At 37.1% G+C, this 19952-nt stretch overlaps 1 protein-coding gene across 1 annotated transcript; it reads right to left on the bottom strand.

Annotated features, from left to right (window-relative positions):
• Nucleotides 1-6367: 6367 nt before the first annotated feature.
• On the bottom strand, nucleotides 6368-16548 carry lrrc17 (leucine rich repeat containing 17). Its single transcript, XM_067391083.1, has 4 exons — nucleotides 16421-16548; nucleotides 12091-12939; nucleotides 8914-9069; nucleotides 6368-6786 (listed from the first exon to the last, which is right to left on the bottom strand). Exons 2-4 carry the CDS (start codon nucleotides 12833-12835, stop codon nucleotides 6368-6370), a joined length of 1320 nt encoding a protein of 439 aa, XP_067247184.1. The 5' UTR covers nucleotides 12836-12939; nucleotides 16421-16548.
• Nucleotides 16549-19952: the final 3404 nt, after the last annotated feature.

Raw genomic sequence — 19952 nt, forward strand, 5'->3', positions numbered from 1 at the left:
TTGGGAAGCAAGGTTATCTTTCCCTCACAACCAAAAACACACTTCTTTGGTGACATTGTTGATTTCATGAAGTCCTGTGACCTGTGCAGCGCTGCCGACGACTTCCGTAAAGCCGAAGGCACGTTGATGGGCGTGCTCTTGCTCTCTCGCTCTTGTCCGACGTGTGCATGCGTTCTTCGGGCAGAAGTGCCCGTACAAGGAATACCACCCCCGTTTACGTCACACAGGCCCATACTCTAAAAAAAGTCCCCGAAGTTCGTGAGGATTTGGAAGAGTATTTTTTTGGCACAGAAATACTCCATCATACATCCAACTTTGGCCATGTTTAGCATGAGAATCCAACTCTTTAACAAGTCAGAATGCATGAAATAGCATTATACCCCCCCTTTAAAAACCAAAATATATTTGTGTGCAGTGTGAACAAAGACTACAATGTTAACAAAAATACAAAAATGGTTCATAGCACTTTTAATGTGAACATCAATGTTTGACTATACTATGATTTTTTAAGTAATTTATTTTATTAGCCAGTTTCCCGTCATTGTGTGAATCAGCTCTCCATTTCCCAGTAAGCCTCTGTGGAAAATGTAACAGCACTCATTCCTCTCATTTTCTGCTCTGCATTGTAGGTCACGGTTTGATGGTAGGTATTCACTCCCATTGAGAGCTTAACCAGCGCCTCAGTTTTTACTTACTCGGGGCATTTGTCACACAAACTCCTCACCTGTTCTCCAAGTAAAGGAACTCATTTGATGTCACACTGGTCCAGTTATAACTTTTCAACCAAAGTATATGAGTCTGTTGTCTTTTTTAAAACAATCTTTAAAGATTAAATGAATAAATGTGGACAAACATGGACAGTAGTAGAAGAACAATTCTTCATGTTTGTGGCGACGCGACTCAAGAGGAGGAATAGAAGTTAAGCGGAATCACATCACTCAGATTCAGTGCCAAAAACATCTGTGCTGCTGAGAACAATTATCAATTAAAAGGATGATCTCTTCATCCATTTATTTACTTTGATTCCCTTCCATGTTTTCACTCAAATGCATGGAGTCCCCATATGGCTCTTCACCTGAACTAGAACATTTTTTCCCCAGATATTTCACTCATTGCAATCTGTCATAGCAGTGACAGAATCTGCAGATTGCATCTGTTTCTTTTCAGACAGGATGGAGATAAAAACAGCTCTGGTATTATGCTTGCCCTTCCCCCTCAGAAAATGCCTTTCTAATGTTTCAGTAATTTATGGCCTGTTCTCTCGACATATACATCAGAGGATTGACTTCATGTGCATACAAATGTCTCCATTTTGTACAGTTTATCTTTGTGCTATAACTTGTTGGAGAATTAGCTTGGGCTACAAATGAGCATGTGGGCTTCAACTTGTGTGTGACACTAATGTGGGGGCCTTGCAGTGAAAAATAAATCTTATTTATGCTTACATGGACCTGAAGCATTCTCCACACAAGTATGTGAAAGATTTTGTGTGTTGTCGCATCCTAAAATGTGTCCAAATTAAATTCCCAATATGACTGTATGCAATGCATTCTCATTGCATTCTAACTATTACCATTGCAGAACAACAGATTGAAGAGAATCTTAATGAGCAAGTTAGTTGAATTTAATGAAACTGTTGCATACTTAAGCCCAAAGTATACTTTTAATGTGGAAGTGAGGGTCATAGTCAAGTGGCAACCTCCCTCTGTTTCTCTTGAAGCCAATATGAAAGTGACAAACTGCAATTCATCGAGTGGCTGCTAGGGACAGGCTCCAAAATTGAGCAGAATCTCATTGAGCCCCGTGTTAAAATGCCCAACTTTACAGCAGAAAAAGACATGTTTACAGCCTGGTACAAATTGTGGTTTTGGTCTATACAGCAAATTTTGCCCTTCATGTCAACTGTGAGGGGGGTTAATTTTTTTATAACTCATCCATTTAAATTATATTAAGCCTTAAAGTTCTGCATAATTAAGGGCGTGGTCACTTGAGTGACAGGTGGATTACCGCTGGTGTCACCACTAGCCGTTTGTCGGCTGCTGTCACGTCACCTCAGCTCCACCCACATCCTGTCTCTTTGCCGATTTTCTGTTATCCGGGAGTGATGCTTGACGCACTGCCAAGATGGCAACGGCCGGCTTTAGGTTTCAGAAATGCTCTTCAGAAACCTACGTATTTTTACAGTCTATGGTCAGCATATAGTGCATGTGATGCAAATTTCGTCATCAGAAGAGTATGCTCACCACTGGATTTTTGTAACAGGTCGCATTTGCGCGTTTAATTTTTTTACAATTAGTTTATCCACAAGGTGGCAACTGTGCCCTGGGGGTGTCGATTCACAAGGTAGTTGAAGAAAAACTGCATAAACAGAACAGACCGGAATGCATGCAAGCTACAGTGATAATCGAGGCCTAGATGAGAGATTGTGTGAAGAGGTTAGAAAGCACCCTTATTTGTACAACTCTAGCATGAAAGAATACAAAGATGTCTACATGGGTCGTAAGTAACTCGTGGCGAGAGATTGCTCAAAACTGTGCATGCTTTGAACGCCTGTGTACGTGTATGAGTCAAATGAAGTATATTTACAGCCTTGCGTTTCAGTCGAACACAAAAAAATGAAGTATACCTTGAGCTTTAGACCCAAAACATACTCAAAACTACAACTCAAATACGCAAACAATTTTAGGTACCTATGTGAACAATCAGTAAATGATGACAATATATTTATATTTAGATTAAAAGATTAGTTCATTTTCAAATTAAAATTTCCTGATAATTTACTCACCCCCATGTCATCCAAGATGTCCATGTCCTTCTCTCTTCAGTTGAAATGAAATGAAGGTTTTTGATGAAAACATTCCAGGATTATTCTCCTTACAGTGGACTTCAATGGCCTCGAAACGGTTGAAGGTCAAAATTACAGTTTCAGTGCAGCTAAAAAGGGCTTTAAAAGATACCAGACAAGAAATAAAGATCTTATCTAGCGAAACCATCGCTCATTTTCTAAAAAAAAAAAAAAAAAAAAAAAAAAAAATATATATATATATATATGTTTTAACCATAAATGCTCATCTTGAACTAGCTCTCCTCTAGAATTCCGGCAGTGTAGACACTGCTACGTGTATTACTGCCCTCCACAGGTCAAAGTTTGAACCTGTTATGTTATATAATTGTTATTAGGGCTGTGAATCTTTGGGTAGACAGCGATTCAATTCGATTCACGACTCATAGGTGTTCGATTCGATTCAAGAACGATTTTTGCAAATTCAGAATGATTCGATTTGAGACGATTCACATTAAAATTCGATCCGATTCAATTAATTTGATTCGATTCTGCATTTTAATATGCATTTATAGGGTCTTAGTCAGGGTGTGAATTACACAGTGGCCTTCAGGAGGTCAGAGAGTAAGGGCAAAAACAAACAAACAAACAAAAAAACCTTTTGTCCATTGTTAATGTTAGTTCATGTTAGTTCTCAATGATGCTACATAACTTTATTTTAACAGGCATTTGTGGAAATTTACATAAGCCAAAACTTTAAAAGAGCTTTAAAAGTATTTTTAGGCCTAGTTCATGTTAAATATAGTGGAGGATAGTGTTAAAGGCTACACAACGTTATTAAACTGTTCCAGGTACATTAAACATACTAATGCTTACATGGAGAGAATCATGCACTTTCCCAAATAATCTTAAAGGTGCCCTAGAATTAAATATTGAATTTACCTCGGCATAGTTGAATAACAAGAGTTCAGTACATGGAAAAGACATACACTGAGTTTCAAACTCCATTGTTTCCTCCTTCTTATATAAATCTCATTTGTTTAAAAGACCTCAGAAGAACAGCGAATCTCAACATAACACCGAGTGTTACGTAACAGTCGGGATCATTAATATGTACGCCCCCAATATTTGCAGATGCCAGCCCATGATCAAGCCATTACACAAGGGCAGAATGTCTGGATGTGCACAGCTGAATCATCAGACTAGGTAAGCAAGCAAGAACAATAGCGAAAAATGGCAGATGGAGCAATAATAACTGACATGATCCATGATATCATGATATTTTTAGTGATATTTGTAAATTGTCTTTCTAAATGTTTCGTTAGCATGTTGCTAATGTACTGATAAATGTGGTTAAAGTTACCATCGTTTATTAATATATTCACGGTGATGGATCCGAAATGGTCAATATTCATATTCATGCGCTTTTATTAATATTCATTTTTAATCATTTATGGCTTATGATTTATCAGTTTTACTTTTGCTTTCATATGTACCCGCAGTTTCATTTAGATGTGATGCTTTTGTATTTAATTGATTCGATATCCATTTCGTATCTTTTGGCAATTTTGTAATGAGTTTCTCAAGACTCAAGTGGGGGACTGATGGATCCGAAATGGTCAATATTCATATTCATGCGCTTTTATTAATATTCTTTTTTAATCATTTATGGCTTATGATTTATCAGTTTTACTTTTGCTTTCATATATTTATGTACTCATACTTTATAGATTAATTCTTATCATATTTTCAATTATTTGTTATTGTACCCTTGGTTATTTTATATTTAAGAGTATGTATGTTATGTTCAATTGTTCTTCAAGTGTTTCAGTGTAACAGGTCACGCAGACACATTTGTGGTTAGACATTGGACGCCTGCAGAATTAACCATTTGAATTTGAATCTGATCAAAATATGTCTGTTATTTTTCCTGATGACATTTAAAAGGGTAAAATTTGCAAAATTCCCCAAAGGGGGTCAAAACAACTCATATCGATCTTCCCAAGTTTATGCATCAACGGAGACAAGAGAGCCGTCGCTATTTTCATTTTTAAACACTTGCAGTCTGTATAATTCATAAACACAACTTCATTCTTTATAAATCTCTCCAACAGTGTGTAATGTTAGCTTTAGCCACGGATCACTATCAAACTCATTCAGAATCAAATGTAAACATCCAAATAAATACTATACTCACATGATCCAATGTATGCAATCAGCAGGCATGACAAACATCTTGTAAAGATCCATTTTGAGGGTTATATTAGCTGTGTAAACTGTGTTTATGCTGTTCAAGGCAAGTGCGAGCTCCAGGGGGAGGGGGAGCACGAGAATTAAAGGGGCCGCAACCTATATATCGGTGCATAGTTAATGATGGCCGACAAAATAGGCCGTCAAAAAAATTAATTAAAAAAATCTATGGGGTATTTTGAGCTGAAACTTCACAGACACATTCAGGGGACACCTTAGACTTATATTACTTCTTTTAAAAAGAAGTTCTAAGGCACCTTTAAACTAACTTTTCTTAACGGAATAGTTGTAAAAGCCATCTTTCTTCTCTTTATATGAAACATTTTCCTTATGGTGATTCTGAAAGAAAACGCGCAGAGGACAGAGCGCGAGCGCAATCCAGTGAAAGGCTGTAAAGAGTGCAGCACGTATCTGTGAAGGAGAGCTGTGAGGGATGTAGAAATGTAATGTTTATATATTTTAAAGCACTGAATCACTATAGAATCACGATTAATCCGATTCTTTGCATTTTACATCAATTATCGACCGAAATAAACAATCCACGATTCAAAAACCATGTTTCACGATCGATGCATATGCATCGTCAGGATTTGTAATCGATGCCCCTAATTGTTATATACTTGCACTAGCATATTGTATATGACAATTTAGTTCAAACTTTGACCTGTGTAGGGCAGTAATACACTTAGCAGTGTCTACACTGCCGGAATTCTAATAGAGAAGAAGAGGAAAGCTAGTTCAAGATGAGCATTTATGGTTAAAATGTATCAAATGTAAAAACATTTTTTGAAAATGGCTGATGGTTTCTCTAGATAAGACCCTTATTCATTATCTGGGATTGTGTAGAAAGCTTTGAAGCTGCACTGAAACTGTAATTTTGACCTTGAACTGTTTGGAGGCCATTGAAGTCCACTATATGGAGAAAAAATCCTGGAATGTTTTCATCAAAAATCTTAATTTCTTTTCGACTGAAGAAAGAAAGACATGAACATCTTGGATGACATGGGGGTGAGTAAATTACCAGGAAAATTTAATTTGAAAGTAAACTAATCCTTTAACTATCCCTTTATGCATTTGTGGCTGTGTGTGTACTAGTTAATGGACAAACATCAGACCCATCAATGAATTTAAAAAAATGTAATTTTATTTATCAAGATTCAATTTACAAAATGACTATAAACAATACGTAAACATCAACTGCTTGAATTCTGATTGGACTGAATGAATCTGCAAATGTGTCAGTCCAAATTGTGCAGGAAAAACTATTTTGTTCATAACAAAATGTAAAAAAAGAAAAAAAGAAAAAAAGTTCCCAACAGTATCACAGTTTCCGCCTTAAGAAAGACGGATGATCTCATATTTTTTGTACCCTCTGTAAGGTCTGGGCCCCAGCTCCTCTTCATCTATTTCAGCAGTGAGCTCCTGAGCTGTGATACCCAGTGGGTCAGAGACAGTTGACTGGCCCAGCTGCTTGTCTTTAGGACAGTCTGCGTTGTAGGTCTTCACATAGTTTTCCACTGGCCAACCACGAAACTCTTCTGGGTCACTGCACACCAGACCTGTGTGGGACACACCGGGGTGGTGCTTTAGCCAGTAGATCAAGTAATGAATGTTGTAATCACAAATCCAGGGATTGTCCCCCAGAGAAAGTTTCCTCAGGAAGTACAGGTCCTCCAAAACGCCATATTGAAAAAATTTCAGGCTGTTGTTGGACAGGTCCAATTCTCCCAAGTGCAGCAGACCCGTAAAGGCAGCTACAGAAAACAGGAAAAAAGCAGATTAATAGATGGACGGTCTCTTCAGATTTCTTTCAAAATGTTTTAAATACATGTAAACGATACATAAAAAAAAATCACATTATAAACTAATTATGACTAAAATAAAATAAAAACAAGCACAAAATAAACTGTATTGACTGCATCTGTGATATGATTTTGTATACTAGTATTTAAATTCCTCCCTCAATTTTAGAAAATACATTATGAAATATGAATGTCTAGTTTTGTTATCAATAAAATAGATATATATGGTTTTATATATTATTGATGTATACATGGTTTATATGATTATATAAATATAATATATATTCTCAACTGAATAATTCAGTTAAACGCAACCTATTATGCCCTTTTACAAAGTCTTGATTTTGATTGTGGTGGCTACTAGAATGGGTTTTAATGCTTGAATGTTTAAAAAACACATTTTTTTTTCACATTTTTACATTGTTGCAACAACTCTCTTCCGGTCCGGTTCCGGTCTCTATGAATGTGTGTTGTGATTGTGAACTGCTTCGAGTGTGTTTCAGAAATGGCACACCCCTTACCATAACCACGAGTTTACTAATACTCAACCAGACCTTAACCCCTCCCCTCACCCGCACCCCTTTTTGGCATATGACCTGGGCGGGAATTATTTAAATGAGGAATACTGTTTTTTATGTTCCCATAAGAAAACTCAAGACTACAATCGAGGAGTTTCAGGGAGAATAACTCCCTTTAGAGTGACTGTGACATTTCTGCTTTTAAACATTCTGGTACAATCTCTCAATAGATTTCCATCATAAGAATTAAATTAGAGGTCTGAATGAATTACACATCTTTTACATTGAAGTGAGGGTAATCTGCTGTCAGTTCAAACTGTGTTCTCCCTGTGATCTCTGAGCTGACTGATGAACTAAACAGAAGGAAGAATGCAGTTCCTGAGCCTGTAGTGTGACTAAATCAGTGTTATCATCTCTCTCTAGGGAACCATTAGATGACACACCCTGCTGGTCTGTTCATTAGAGCCCAACTGACTGTGATTAAGTGCATTTTTTGAAGTAGTTTAGAAAGGCTTAAGTGTCTCATAATTATAGCAACATCAGCAAGTACTTAGCTTTTGTTTCTCTATGGTGAGAGAAAAAGAGTAATGTGAATTATGTGTATACCAAAAAACATCTGAGGAAGCATTTTTGGGGTAGACTTAATTGTAAAAAATGCAGGCAGGGGAACACAGTGGTATGCCATTTATACTTAAAAAGGTCTTTTGAAATGGGTTGGCTTTAAACCAAACATAGCTGACTGTACGGTATTTCACAGACTCTGAAAATAAGATTAAAGAACCTAAAGTTTAGAGACCCACCACCCAGACTGTCAACCAACCCAGCTGTACTGTCTTGGTAACACTTTAGCCATCATTAAGATCATTAGCAAATGTTCATATATCATCTCAACAGATCCCATTCTTTGAAAACACTAGCTTTAACAGACTATAACAAGTCATTTTGTATTCCATGGAAGAATGAACACAGGATTCCCAAAGCTGCTAAATGTGTCTGCTCAGCAAGAAAGAGCCTACAACTTTTTACAAGCCATTCTATTCAGTAAACCCCCTGCTCTGTTTGCTTTAATTGGTAAAAGCTTGAAAATTAACATGCTGATGTTTATTGCTTTCTCCACAATAACAGCTCTTAAAAGCTGTGCTGCATAATTTGGGCTTGCTTTGATTTTTCTCACGAACTTCTTTTCTTTACTTCCCAAAAAAACCTTTCACCCATTGACGAGTGATTGTGGGACATAAAATTCCTTTAGCCTGATTTAGCCCTGTAGCCACTGTCATGCAAAGAGAATTTTTTGTTTACAGCGGAAAGGAAAGTTAATAATTTCTAGTGGAGCAACCATGGATTCCACAACTGATGTTGTCTTTTCATTCAAGTCTTGACAAGATGCTTTAAAGCTTTAATGTCATAGATATTCTTTAGAATTGTATCCTTGTATTACACAAATTGCTGTACCAAACACCTGCTTCCTGTACTTTGTACATAATCTTTGTTCTTTCATCCCTCAACCATCAAATAAGTATACATCTTGATGACTGGATTTTGTTGTGTACCGCTGGCTCACCTGTGTCGATGCTTTCCAGACTGTTTCCACTTAGGTTCAAGAGCTTTAAGTCTTTAACGCTTACAAACTCCTTCGGTCTCAGCCGCTTGATGTTGTTTCTGGATAAATCCAATCTCACAATATCCAGCGGGATGTCAGCCGGCACAGTTTTAAGGTCTGCGGAAGAGAGAGTTGAATTACTGTAATTATGTAGGCCTATTATAAATGATACCTTCATAATTAGCACAATTACATGTTTGATTTTTTTTTTTTTTTTTTTTTAGTTATTTTGATTTTCAAGGGAATATTGTTTGTGCTTGCAAAGGACTCTGTCTTTCTGTGCTTCCAAATAACTTCCAGCAGGCTAACCATACATGGAAACATCTGCTATGACAATTGTTGGAAGTTCTGTACAGTTGGTTCCTCGTTGGTGGTCTTTTAAAGTCATTTTCTCAGACACTTGCTGATAATGGGATTCAAACTAACTAGTATCTGTAGATGAATCTTAAATTGTATGCAACGTGTGTGTGACAGTAATCGTTGTGAAGGAGCTCTCTGTTTATTTTGGAAGAATCTGGGCACTCAAAAGCTCAACGCAACACTTTAGAGGGCTCCAGCAAACTGCCTGGCCATATTTATTTATATCAAGACAGAGAGAGCTATTAAAATCGTACACATGGCACACGTTTGGTGGTAACACTCGAAACTCTGCGAGACATCACTGTCTCTGTGATACTCGGAAATGTTATCGTGGGACTCATCAGCTTGACATGCAGCATGCAGATACAGATACAGCTGCACTTCCTGCTAGGACCCGCCAGAGCACCTGTTTTAAACCCAAGAGTGCCTTCAATTAGAGATCTTGCTCAGATTTAAACTGATAAACTGATTTATCCACAGTTGCTACTAGAGTAGATTTTAAGCTACTTCACAGTGTCTCTGGGATCTGGAGAATTTTGAATTGTACCCAAAGAAATTAACATGCCGTTATTCTTGTGACTAATTCAAGGAAAAGCCTTCCCAGAAGCTGAGATCACTAATACTTGGCTTTTAGTCTCCAGATTCCGACACAGGGTTTCTGCGATTAAAGCTGACAAAAGAAATAGCCATATACTCCTTAGGTCCCGGAACAGATGATGTAATTCTATAAAAGTGTGACTTTTTTTTTTTGTTTGAGGGAGTGATTCAGGATGCCTCCCTCTGCTCCAGACTGCTGACTCACTATTTCTGACAAGTCGAGAATTACAAATCCCACTGACTTTAAAACCCATCTGACTTCATTTATTTCACATTGACTGTTTTGTATCACACACTTTTTGCTTGCCTCATCTAACCATGTTGACTCCATCTTTGGCCTGGCTGTGTCTCTTGATATGGGTGTCAGAGCACATTTAGCTAGTTTTTCAAAATAATGAACTTTGATTTGCAAGATGGAGAACTCAAGATTCATGTGCAGTAGATTGAAACTGATGGTTCCAGAGAATATAAGTTAAAAAGTTGAAATTTTTAAGTTGCCAAATAGAGATTATCAGATTTAGCGTTTTTTTTTTAAATAGATTAATCAGTAACAGTTACAGCTTTTGTAACAGAAATGTGCAATGGATGGCATTGAAGTGTTTAATAAACTGATTGATAATGTATTTGACTTTCTGGGAAAAGAACAGAATTCTGCTTTGGTTTAATTACATATGAAGAGAAAAATGTTGCAATGACAAAGAACTCTTTCATACTCTTTCAGAACTTTTTCATAGTTAAACACTGAATTATATATGTCTTCCCTGAATAAAATCTGAATGACATTTTCTTTGTCATATCTTACAGCCATCTCTTCATCATAAAAATCCCCTCTTGTCCGAAGTTCTATCCCAAAAACACTACAAGACATGCATATGACACACAGACAGCATTGTTCTTGGATTCCCATGGAGATTTGCATGTATAGCCATAGCAATGTGGTATTTCCTAAGGTTTTGGAAGTTGACTGAGACTTTTTAGGGACCAGAGTCAAAAGGAGATCTTATGTGAGCACTGCTTTCAGAAAGCTTTTTGAAATATAATACTGATATTCAAGCTTCAGAAAAGTTATGGCGTCTTGATAACAGTCTGAATATGGCATTAATGTGTCCTTAGAGTAGCGTCTCCAGATGTTAAAGCTGGAAAGATACTCATTCCCTTTCTGCTGGTTCACTGCATCTTATATTTCATGTTTCCAGACGGTTCTTCCATGCTGTGAATTAGAATAACTTACCGCATGCTGAGTCGGCAGAAATAATAAATCTTTCGTAAATGTCTGTTCAGAAATCAATCAATCTGTCTTTCTGTCCACAAACTTAAACAAAGTTGAATTTTTTTAATTGTATTTTTTTTATTTTATTTTATTCAATTTTACACCAACATCTCAGCATACTGTGTGTGCATGTATTGTTTCTTAAACAATACAGATAAAAGCTACTTTAGCACAATTAAAAGGGAGTTTCTAGGGATTTGAGGAAAGCATTACTCAGTGTGTGAATGTTTATTTTGGAATAAATTACACTTTGCCCTAACCACTACATGATGACACTGGAAAAAAAAACTTGTTTCAACATTTTAATTTGCTTACAAGTAACCACACATTTTCAAACTAAGCCTGTTCATCTTTCTGTCAATTTAATTGTTAAAATGCATTTCATTTGGCAGCCTTCTTCACAAATCTTTCCACATTCATGTTTTATGGAAATGGAAATGATTGAAAAGTAATTGCAATAATGCAATGATAAAATGATAATTCAATAAACTGAGAAGTACATTTAGGTTGAAAATGATTTTGTTATTATTATTTTTTATTTGTTTTAGTGGGAATGCACTGAATAAAGTACCTATTAAAAGCTCTTTTAGGCGATAAAATCACTTTAGTTGGCAGAATTGTTCATGTAACTTTTGAGGTTACACAATAGCCAAATGTTGCTCAATCTGTCTTGTTAACCCCCCTGTTTTTACACACTTTCAACATTGCAACATAAACAGAAAAAAAACTGTGTTCACCTTTAGGGTGGCCATTATGTTCACCATGGTTTGCCAATTGTGAATCATTGGAATTTCCCGAAAAAGGCAATGGGTTCTGTTACTTCAAAACCACCAATGTTATTTTACTCCCACCTCTCCCCAAATGTCCCTCTACAAAAGGGACCTCACATTGTTGAGCAATAGATTTCTCACCTCTGTTCTTGCAATCTAGACGGGCCACCGGATGAATGTAGGTGTGGCAGAGAGAGGTTGCGTCAGACTTTTTTTGAGAAGCCGGTAGGGGCTGATTCTCTGGATGCGTGATAGGTACATTTTCCTGCTGAGGGGTGCACAGCATCTCTGCATCCAGCTTCTTCAGTTGCCTCCCCCAGAACTCCCTAGGCTCTGCACATCGTGCATAATTGCCCATGTTACGGTTACTGGGCACTTGTATGAGCCTAACCAGGCTGTCCAGCTGGCAGTCACACCTCCAGGGATTGTCATGGAGTCGCAAGTACTTGAGTTGAGGCATGGGGATCAACATGCCTTCGTTTGCCACCTGCAGATGGTTGTGCTGCAGCAGTAAAGTGGTGAGTCTGCTCAGGCCATTGAACGCTCCCTCCTCTATGCGGGAGATTTCATTCTGTTGGAGATCCAGGCTCCTCAGGTTCCGGAAGTGACTGAAGGTGTTGTCTCGCAGCACCTGAATCCTGTTTCGTGCCAGCAGCAGGTGGTGAATGTCCTCCGGCCAGCCCAATAGTACTGCTGTCAGTTGGCGCTCTTGGCAGTCAAAGAACTTTTCCCCATTGTCTACACTTTCCGTGCAGTCTGCAGCAAACCTCTTGACTGTTCTCGAACGGTCTTGACTCCGCATTCGACGTCCCCTTCCACCCTTTCGTGCATCAGCTGCCCAGACTACCAGGCACAGCAGCAGCAGCAGACCGCAGAGCAGCCGCATGGCAAAAAGCAGCAGCTGGGTTAACCAGTCAAGTGAAGTCTCAGCGTAACCTCGATAAATCAAGAGCTTCCTTTAGTCAGAATCAGAGGGCACAGCTGCAGTCCCTGAGAAAAAGCAAATGAAATGTAAATAATTGCACAACCAAGAGCTGCATTTTGATCAGAGAGAAGAGGGCATATGTACAAGTGAACAAAGTGTCTGACTGTAAAAGTAAAATCTTGTAGGACTACTTTCTTTCTAAAGGATAAATACAAGTTAAACTGAGTTGACAACAAATAATTTAATCTTCGTGGTAGCATCTGAAGGTTTCATGCTCATATTTTTGCTAAAACACATATATAAATGATTCCATAAAAACTACTGTTTTAGGCAGATGAACTTTTAGATTTGTCAAGTAAAGATTTTGCTCACACCCCATTGTAGACTGTTATTGGCTGGTTATTGTTGTTGAACTTTATGAACGTATGCAGACAATGGGAAGTTTAATGTATGTTCTTACAGTACATGTGTGGTACGCCTCATACTGGTGACAGATTCCTTGTATGTTGTGCATACTTGGCCAATAGAGTTGATTCAGATTCAGATTCAGATTCAGCTCTGCCTAGCCCAGTTTACGCTCATTGTAAGTATGTTATTTAAACCATTTTTAACTTCAAGACTTCAAGACTTCCCATTACATCATCCCCAAAATCTGTTTACAGATGTTCCCAGGTATGATTTTTCTATAATGGCATGGCTGTGAAGTAGTTCCAGGTTTATGGACTGCATTACATTTCAATATCACTTTGCCACATTCTTTCCGAATTAGTAACAATGGCGACTTGGGTTATAAAAAAGTAGATGTAGACACAGGATCAGTATAGGGATAAAACCCCCTGAAAAATATCTTGAAATAAACACATAATAGACAAGTACGTGTGGTAACTGTGATATAATTTAGTATAAAATAAGCATTGAATTATTGGAATTAATGCACACCTGACATCCATTTTGCATCTTGGCTGCATTTCCACCTTGGTTATGCAATAATAATGACCAACAATTTAATAGTCCATCTCCGTCATAAATTGTTCCTCAGAGTAGGAAAACTTCTCAAACTTTCATTACTGTATGTTAAAGGACCAGATTGCAGCGTAATTACCAAATTGTAATTAAAAATAATCTAAAGTATTTGGATAACTGCTTTCCCCAGTGATTGCATAAAAACAGAATGAACTACAACCCAATTTCTGGCATAATCCCTTTTATGAGCCCACACCCTTCTATGTCAACATTTGCCTTGTGGGGAGACAGGCTACATTTTTTACTATTTAATAACAAAAACAAATAAAGCCTTTTCGTTTCCTACATGTTTTGTTTTCTCTAAGTTTTCTCATGCATTAGTGTTATAATTACCTCCCAAAGTCTTGGCCTGAGTAACTGTGCAATGCTCCCATTTTATTGTGCAGAGACATCTAGAAGCCATTTGTTGATTGATGTACTCAAAAGTAAAAAGACTGTGGCTCTGTAGCACTTTCAAAACATTGTTCTGTTTGTTTAAATAGTTCTGTGTGTCAATTAAGATGAATGGGAATGTTAACAAATAGTTTTCACCATCTGTTAAAGTCCCTATGAGACAACAGTGTGCTATTTAGAGCACACTTTTAATATGCTAACAGAAGAAACTGGACCAAGCTGGAAGGGCATCCCTTGTAAAACACATTGACTTGAACCAGGATGCTGTACTGTACTCATTTTGCAACCAGCCTGATTCTGTAGAGAGTCTGCTGAACATCTGCCCAAAAATACATTATGAAAAAATTGTTGTGTAACTCTCCGGTGAACCATTCATGGCACTAACGCTCATTGGTCCTCCTCACTAGAAGATATCAGTGAAAATATGTAGTTCACAGATGGATTTTGTGGCTTCAGGCCTTTCAAGACACTGTAAAACTACTAACAGGTCTTGGCAAGCCTTGAACCTGTGACATGCTACTTCCTACGCTTACGTTGCTTTCCAGCTATTTTCACAGATGTAACATGCAATTAAATTGTAGAAATTGCATTTGCGGGAACTGTTCCATGTTCCCTCTTTCCAGTGATAAAATGGCGTGATTGACATCATGTGAACAAACTGTGTGATAATCACTTAGCCCTTTTTTTAAGTGTGGTGTTTTTTTTTTACTTGTCACTTGTTGCACTTGCAATGCATTGCAAAAAACACATTTGCGTCTAAATTTTTTCTGTTGGGTTTCATCGGCAGCTTTGTGATATCCAATCATACAGTATTAACCCAAGCCAAATGAAAAATGACATGTAGCGGCTGAAAATAGTTAACATTTTTGTTTTTAAAAAACTACTTTTGTAAGGTTGAGATCAAGACAATAAATTAAGTCAAGATCACAAGAAAACAACTTTTGTACTATTAAGATCTAGAAACAAGTTGAGATCACATGACTTTAAGTTTGAGGCAAAACATGACAAAATTATAATACATGGCTTTTAGGCTTCTGTACATGATAGCAATGCACCTTGGCTACATTTATGCATCATTTTGGATGTTGCCAAGTGTTACTAACAAGCTAATCCCAGGTATAAAGGGAGCCTGTGTGGATTTCTTTCTGGGGCGTATAAGCTCTGCTAATGGAGCGGACATTAACAGGAAGCAGTCAGCACTTCAGGTGAATGAACCAGCATAACGTAGCCCTTGTGTGAGACATGGCTGCCATGATGGCCTTGGTTTACTACAATAATAGAAAGAAAGGAGAAAGGAGGGATGGAAAACTTAAATGAGAAATGGAGCAGAACGTAGGCACTGTTCACTGTCCAACATGAGGGGGGAGTGTGTATTTACTTTTCATCTCCTTTTCTTTTTTTTTTAAATTTCCATGCCACCCAAATTCCAGGTCACCCAGTGTGTCCAAAAGAATGCTTCTGATTATTTCAGGTCCAAAGTTAAGGTTAGAGACCTTACGAAGAATTTAACCCCCTCCCTTCACCATGTAGATCCCAGTTATCAGGACAATGTGTGTGAGAGAGAACAAGCTTACATGGCCAGCAGCGCTTAATTAAAACCATTTGAACTTCCTGCACTGTTAGGAAAAGCTTTTTTTTCTTCTATCAGAGTGTTTTCCTGAATTAATTTTAACTCAGCCTTTAAAAAACAAGTGATACAACTGATTAAATCTGTATTCAAATGAAAAACCTACTCAGCATTTATATTTAAGCAAAGGAAGCCTTTGGACTCACATAGCCCAACATAAAAAAAGCAATACTTTTTTTCATTTTTTTTTTCAATAGAATTTATTTTAGGATAATCACCTAGTCTTTGTCCTTTTTTTGAACCAGCATGTGGAGTTAAACATGGCATCTTGGTCTGAGACACAATTGCTAAACAAACTTTTCACACAAAGTGACTCCAGCCAGTGCCCTGATCCCTGCCAAAATTAAGACTGCGGGGAAGCATGCAAGCCCTCTGTTACAAAACTACAGTCCAGTGCAAGACTTACTGTACATCCATCTGCACTGGCATTGCGAGAAAGATTTTCTCATACACAAATCACACACATGCAAACATGCACATGTATAATGTAAGCTTTCAGGTACCTGTGCACAGGGAAATGCATCCGAAAACTCATCCAATCTGAATATGTCCTGTTAGCTGATCTTTTTGTCCTGTCATGAGCTTTGCTGCGGTGCTGGATGCCTGAACTCTGCGAGCCGCTCTGTCTGACTGTGTGTGTGTGTGTGTGTGTGTGTGTGTGTGTGCATGAGCATATTTGTGAGTGAGGCTCAGTGCAGCCCCCAAGCTTGTGCCTGGTTTTAAATTACATGCTGCGTCTCTGTGCAGGCGAGCAGACCCACATGTCCTTTTTACAACTGTACCGCTTCCAGGCTTCCAGCACTTTGTGAGTCTCTTCATTAGTCTGATGTGAAAGAGACTCTGGCAACCCCATTCAAATTATGTTTTTAAAGGATTAGTTCACTTCAGAATTAAAATGTCCTGATAATTTACTCACCCCCATGTCATCCAAGATGTTTATGTCTTTCTTCAGTAGAAAAGAAATTGTGGTTTTGAGGAAAACATTCCAGGATTTTCTCCATTTAGTAGAATTCACTGGGGCACAATGGGTTGAAGGTCCATATTGGAGTTTCAATACAGCCTCAATGCGCTATACGCAATCCCAGACAAGGAATAACGGTCTTAACTATAGTGACAAAATAGGTCATTTTCTAAAAATATATATTTTTTTAAATTGATATACTTTTTAACCACAAATGCTCATGTTGCACTAGCTCTGCGATGTGCCATGCATTACGTAATCACGTTTTAAAGGTCAAGCATGATGTTGGTGGAAGTACCGCGGTAGGGTAAAAAGTGAAAAGCTCCATTTTCTCCTCCAATCATTTGACATTGTTGTTTTACCTTTTTTTATGCTTTTTTTTTTTTTTTTTTTTACCACATTTATACGTAATGTGTGGTGCATCACAGAGCTAGTGCAAGATGAGCATTAGTGGTAAAAAAGTATATACGTTTTATTTATTTATTTATTTATTTTTTGAAAATGACCAATCGTTTTGCTAGATAAACCCTTATTCCTCATCTGGGATCATGTTGAGCCCTTTGAAGCTGCATTGAAACTGCAGTTTGGACCTTCAACCCGTTGGTAGCTGTTGAAGTCCACTATATGGAGAAATATCCTGGAATGTTTTCCTGAAAAATCATAATTTCTTTTTGACTGAAGAAAGAAAGACATAAACATCTTGAATGACATGGAGGTGAGGAAATTATGAGGAAAATTTAATTCTGAAGTGAACTAATACTTTGAGTGCTTGTTCACCCAAAAATGAAAATTGTGTCATGACATGTGCCCTAACTTTACTTCATGATGAAAGTCATGGTGTCTAAATTGTAAATATATTGAATCAATTCATCTCGATCACAAAACTGAAACAAAACCAAAAAAAAGTTTGAACTTCTCAAGTTTGAACTCACAAGCAATACATTATTCAAAATTATTCTTTAATTTTTCAGGGAAGAACAAAAGTTGTATAGGTTTGGAACTACATAAGAGTGCTTAAATGATTACAGGATTTCAGTGAAATATTGCTTGTGAGGAAGAAATGTTGGCACAGCAACTTGACTTTGCAGCTTTGAGAACTGTCTTACGTTTATTAGATGCATTTTACTATTGTTCTCAGAGTTGCGTAAACATGAAATTTCCACAAAATGAGAGAACTGCATCTGGCTTTGTAAATGAAATGGGTTTGAAGCACTAGGAGACTTACTTGCTTTTATCTCTGGCATGCCTTTGAGGCTTTTTACATATATGTTTGTTAAAATCAGCTAAAAAATTAACAGCACTTTACCCCTGTGAAATACGACCTGCCCTGCAGTGAGGACTTTGATGTGTTTCTTTCTAAAAGACGTTTGTAGATGTTTTTCACTGGACCAAATAAGGACAATTCCTGACACCATATTTATAACATTCACTTTGAAAAAAAAAAAAAAAACCCCAACAAATTCTCATATTTTTTTTTTTTTTTCAGTAAAATATATTAAAAAAAAAGCCCTAAAATAACTGTAAACCTGAAAATATCATATAATTTCAATATTTGTGATATCCAGGCCTAGAAATTAATATAATCCTAAAAGCTTGTGGAAACTTTTATAGTCAATCTGGTACTTTTTATATATAGAGTTTTACATAATTGCTTTAGCTACAAATTGAGCTAGAACTAGTAATTTTTGGCAGGACCATTTTCACAGTCTGAGCCATTCCAACTATCCATCATGGACTACATTTAATAGCTAGTACGCTTTGACTAGTGGGGGTCAATTAAATTTCTCTTAGTAAAAATGACTGCCAGATCTTTCACTCTGTTTGCCAAGAGTATTAATTGTAAATGATCTGGATAAAATCCCTGTAGCTCAAACAATAGAGCATGATGCTATTACCAAGATCATGGGTTTTAGTAACGTTTACATTTTCAGCCTACCTTTTATACCATTTCCTTGTTTTGTGTTTATGATTTTTGTTTCCAGATGTGTTTTTGACAAATAGATGTTTGATAATTCCTATTTTGTCTTGCTTCTATTAAGTGAGCAGCTGTGTATCATTTTTAGTGTGTAGTTCAATTGCTAGAGGACAAAGACAATTGTTTATGCATTAACATTTGAAATGAAAAGATCAAAATGTTATACCAAACCAGGTTAGATTTTTGTTGTTAGTCTGTATGTTTCTCAGAACATTTTCAGAAGAACAATTCACATGATCCTTTTTTTTTTGGCGTTTATCCACGAGTCGATTAGAACTGTATTGTGTTGCTGCTGTTGGCATGGACACAGTGCTTCCACAGGGATGTGATTAATCTATATAGTCTGAATTAATGGTCATCTGAGGTTATTAAAATATATTGAACTCTGGAAAATTTCATGGTAGACAGTGCAAGACCATATTTATGGTAATAAATAACTTACTGTATTGTTATAATTACTAATGTGTAAAAATACCCGGAAGGTTTAAACTATGGCTGGATCCCAGCTGGACTGAAAAACAGATTCTTGGTTTTGCCGCGGTTAGCACAAGACATGATGTAATCAAATATGCACTCTCAGGAATAGGAACATTTTGGCATGAAGATAAATTCGGACGTTCTCCTCAAATCCTGTTCTTGAACAGGCCTGGACATTGCCAGTAAAGCAGAATAAAAAAATGAATGGTATAGGAATTAGCCAGACTTTTAACTAAGACCATATTTACTTAATAGTGTAACTATGCTTGTATCACTTGAATTGTTTGACCAAAAGATGTATTTTTGGGACACTAGTTTTGTCTCTTACTTTTGTCTAAAGCTTTCTGGAGGGACAGGAACCTTAACTGTAATCGGTCAAGTTTGCATTAAATTACCCTAAAAAAGCAAATTAGGCACAGAAAAATTAGCTTGCTTCTTTATCAAGCTTTTCCTTCATTCATGTACTTAAAAAATTAAACAATTTGGTTTGTTTTAAAATTGTTAAAGGGTTAGTGCACCCCAAAAATGATGTCATTAATAACTCGCCCTCAAGTCATTCCAAACTCGTAAGACTTTCGTTCATCTTCGGAACACAAATGAAAATCTTTTTTATGAAATCTGA

This window comes from Chanodichthys erythropterus, chromosome 8 (genome assembly GCF_024489055.1).
Source record: "Chanodichthys erythropterus isolate Z2021 chromosome 8, ASM2448905v1, whole genome shotgun sequence".
NCBI classification, from domain to species: domain Eukaryota; kingdom Metazoa; phylum Chordata; class Actinopteri; order Cypriniformes; family Xenocyprididae; genus Chanodichthys; species Chanodichthys erythropterus.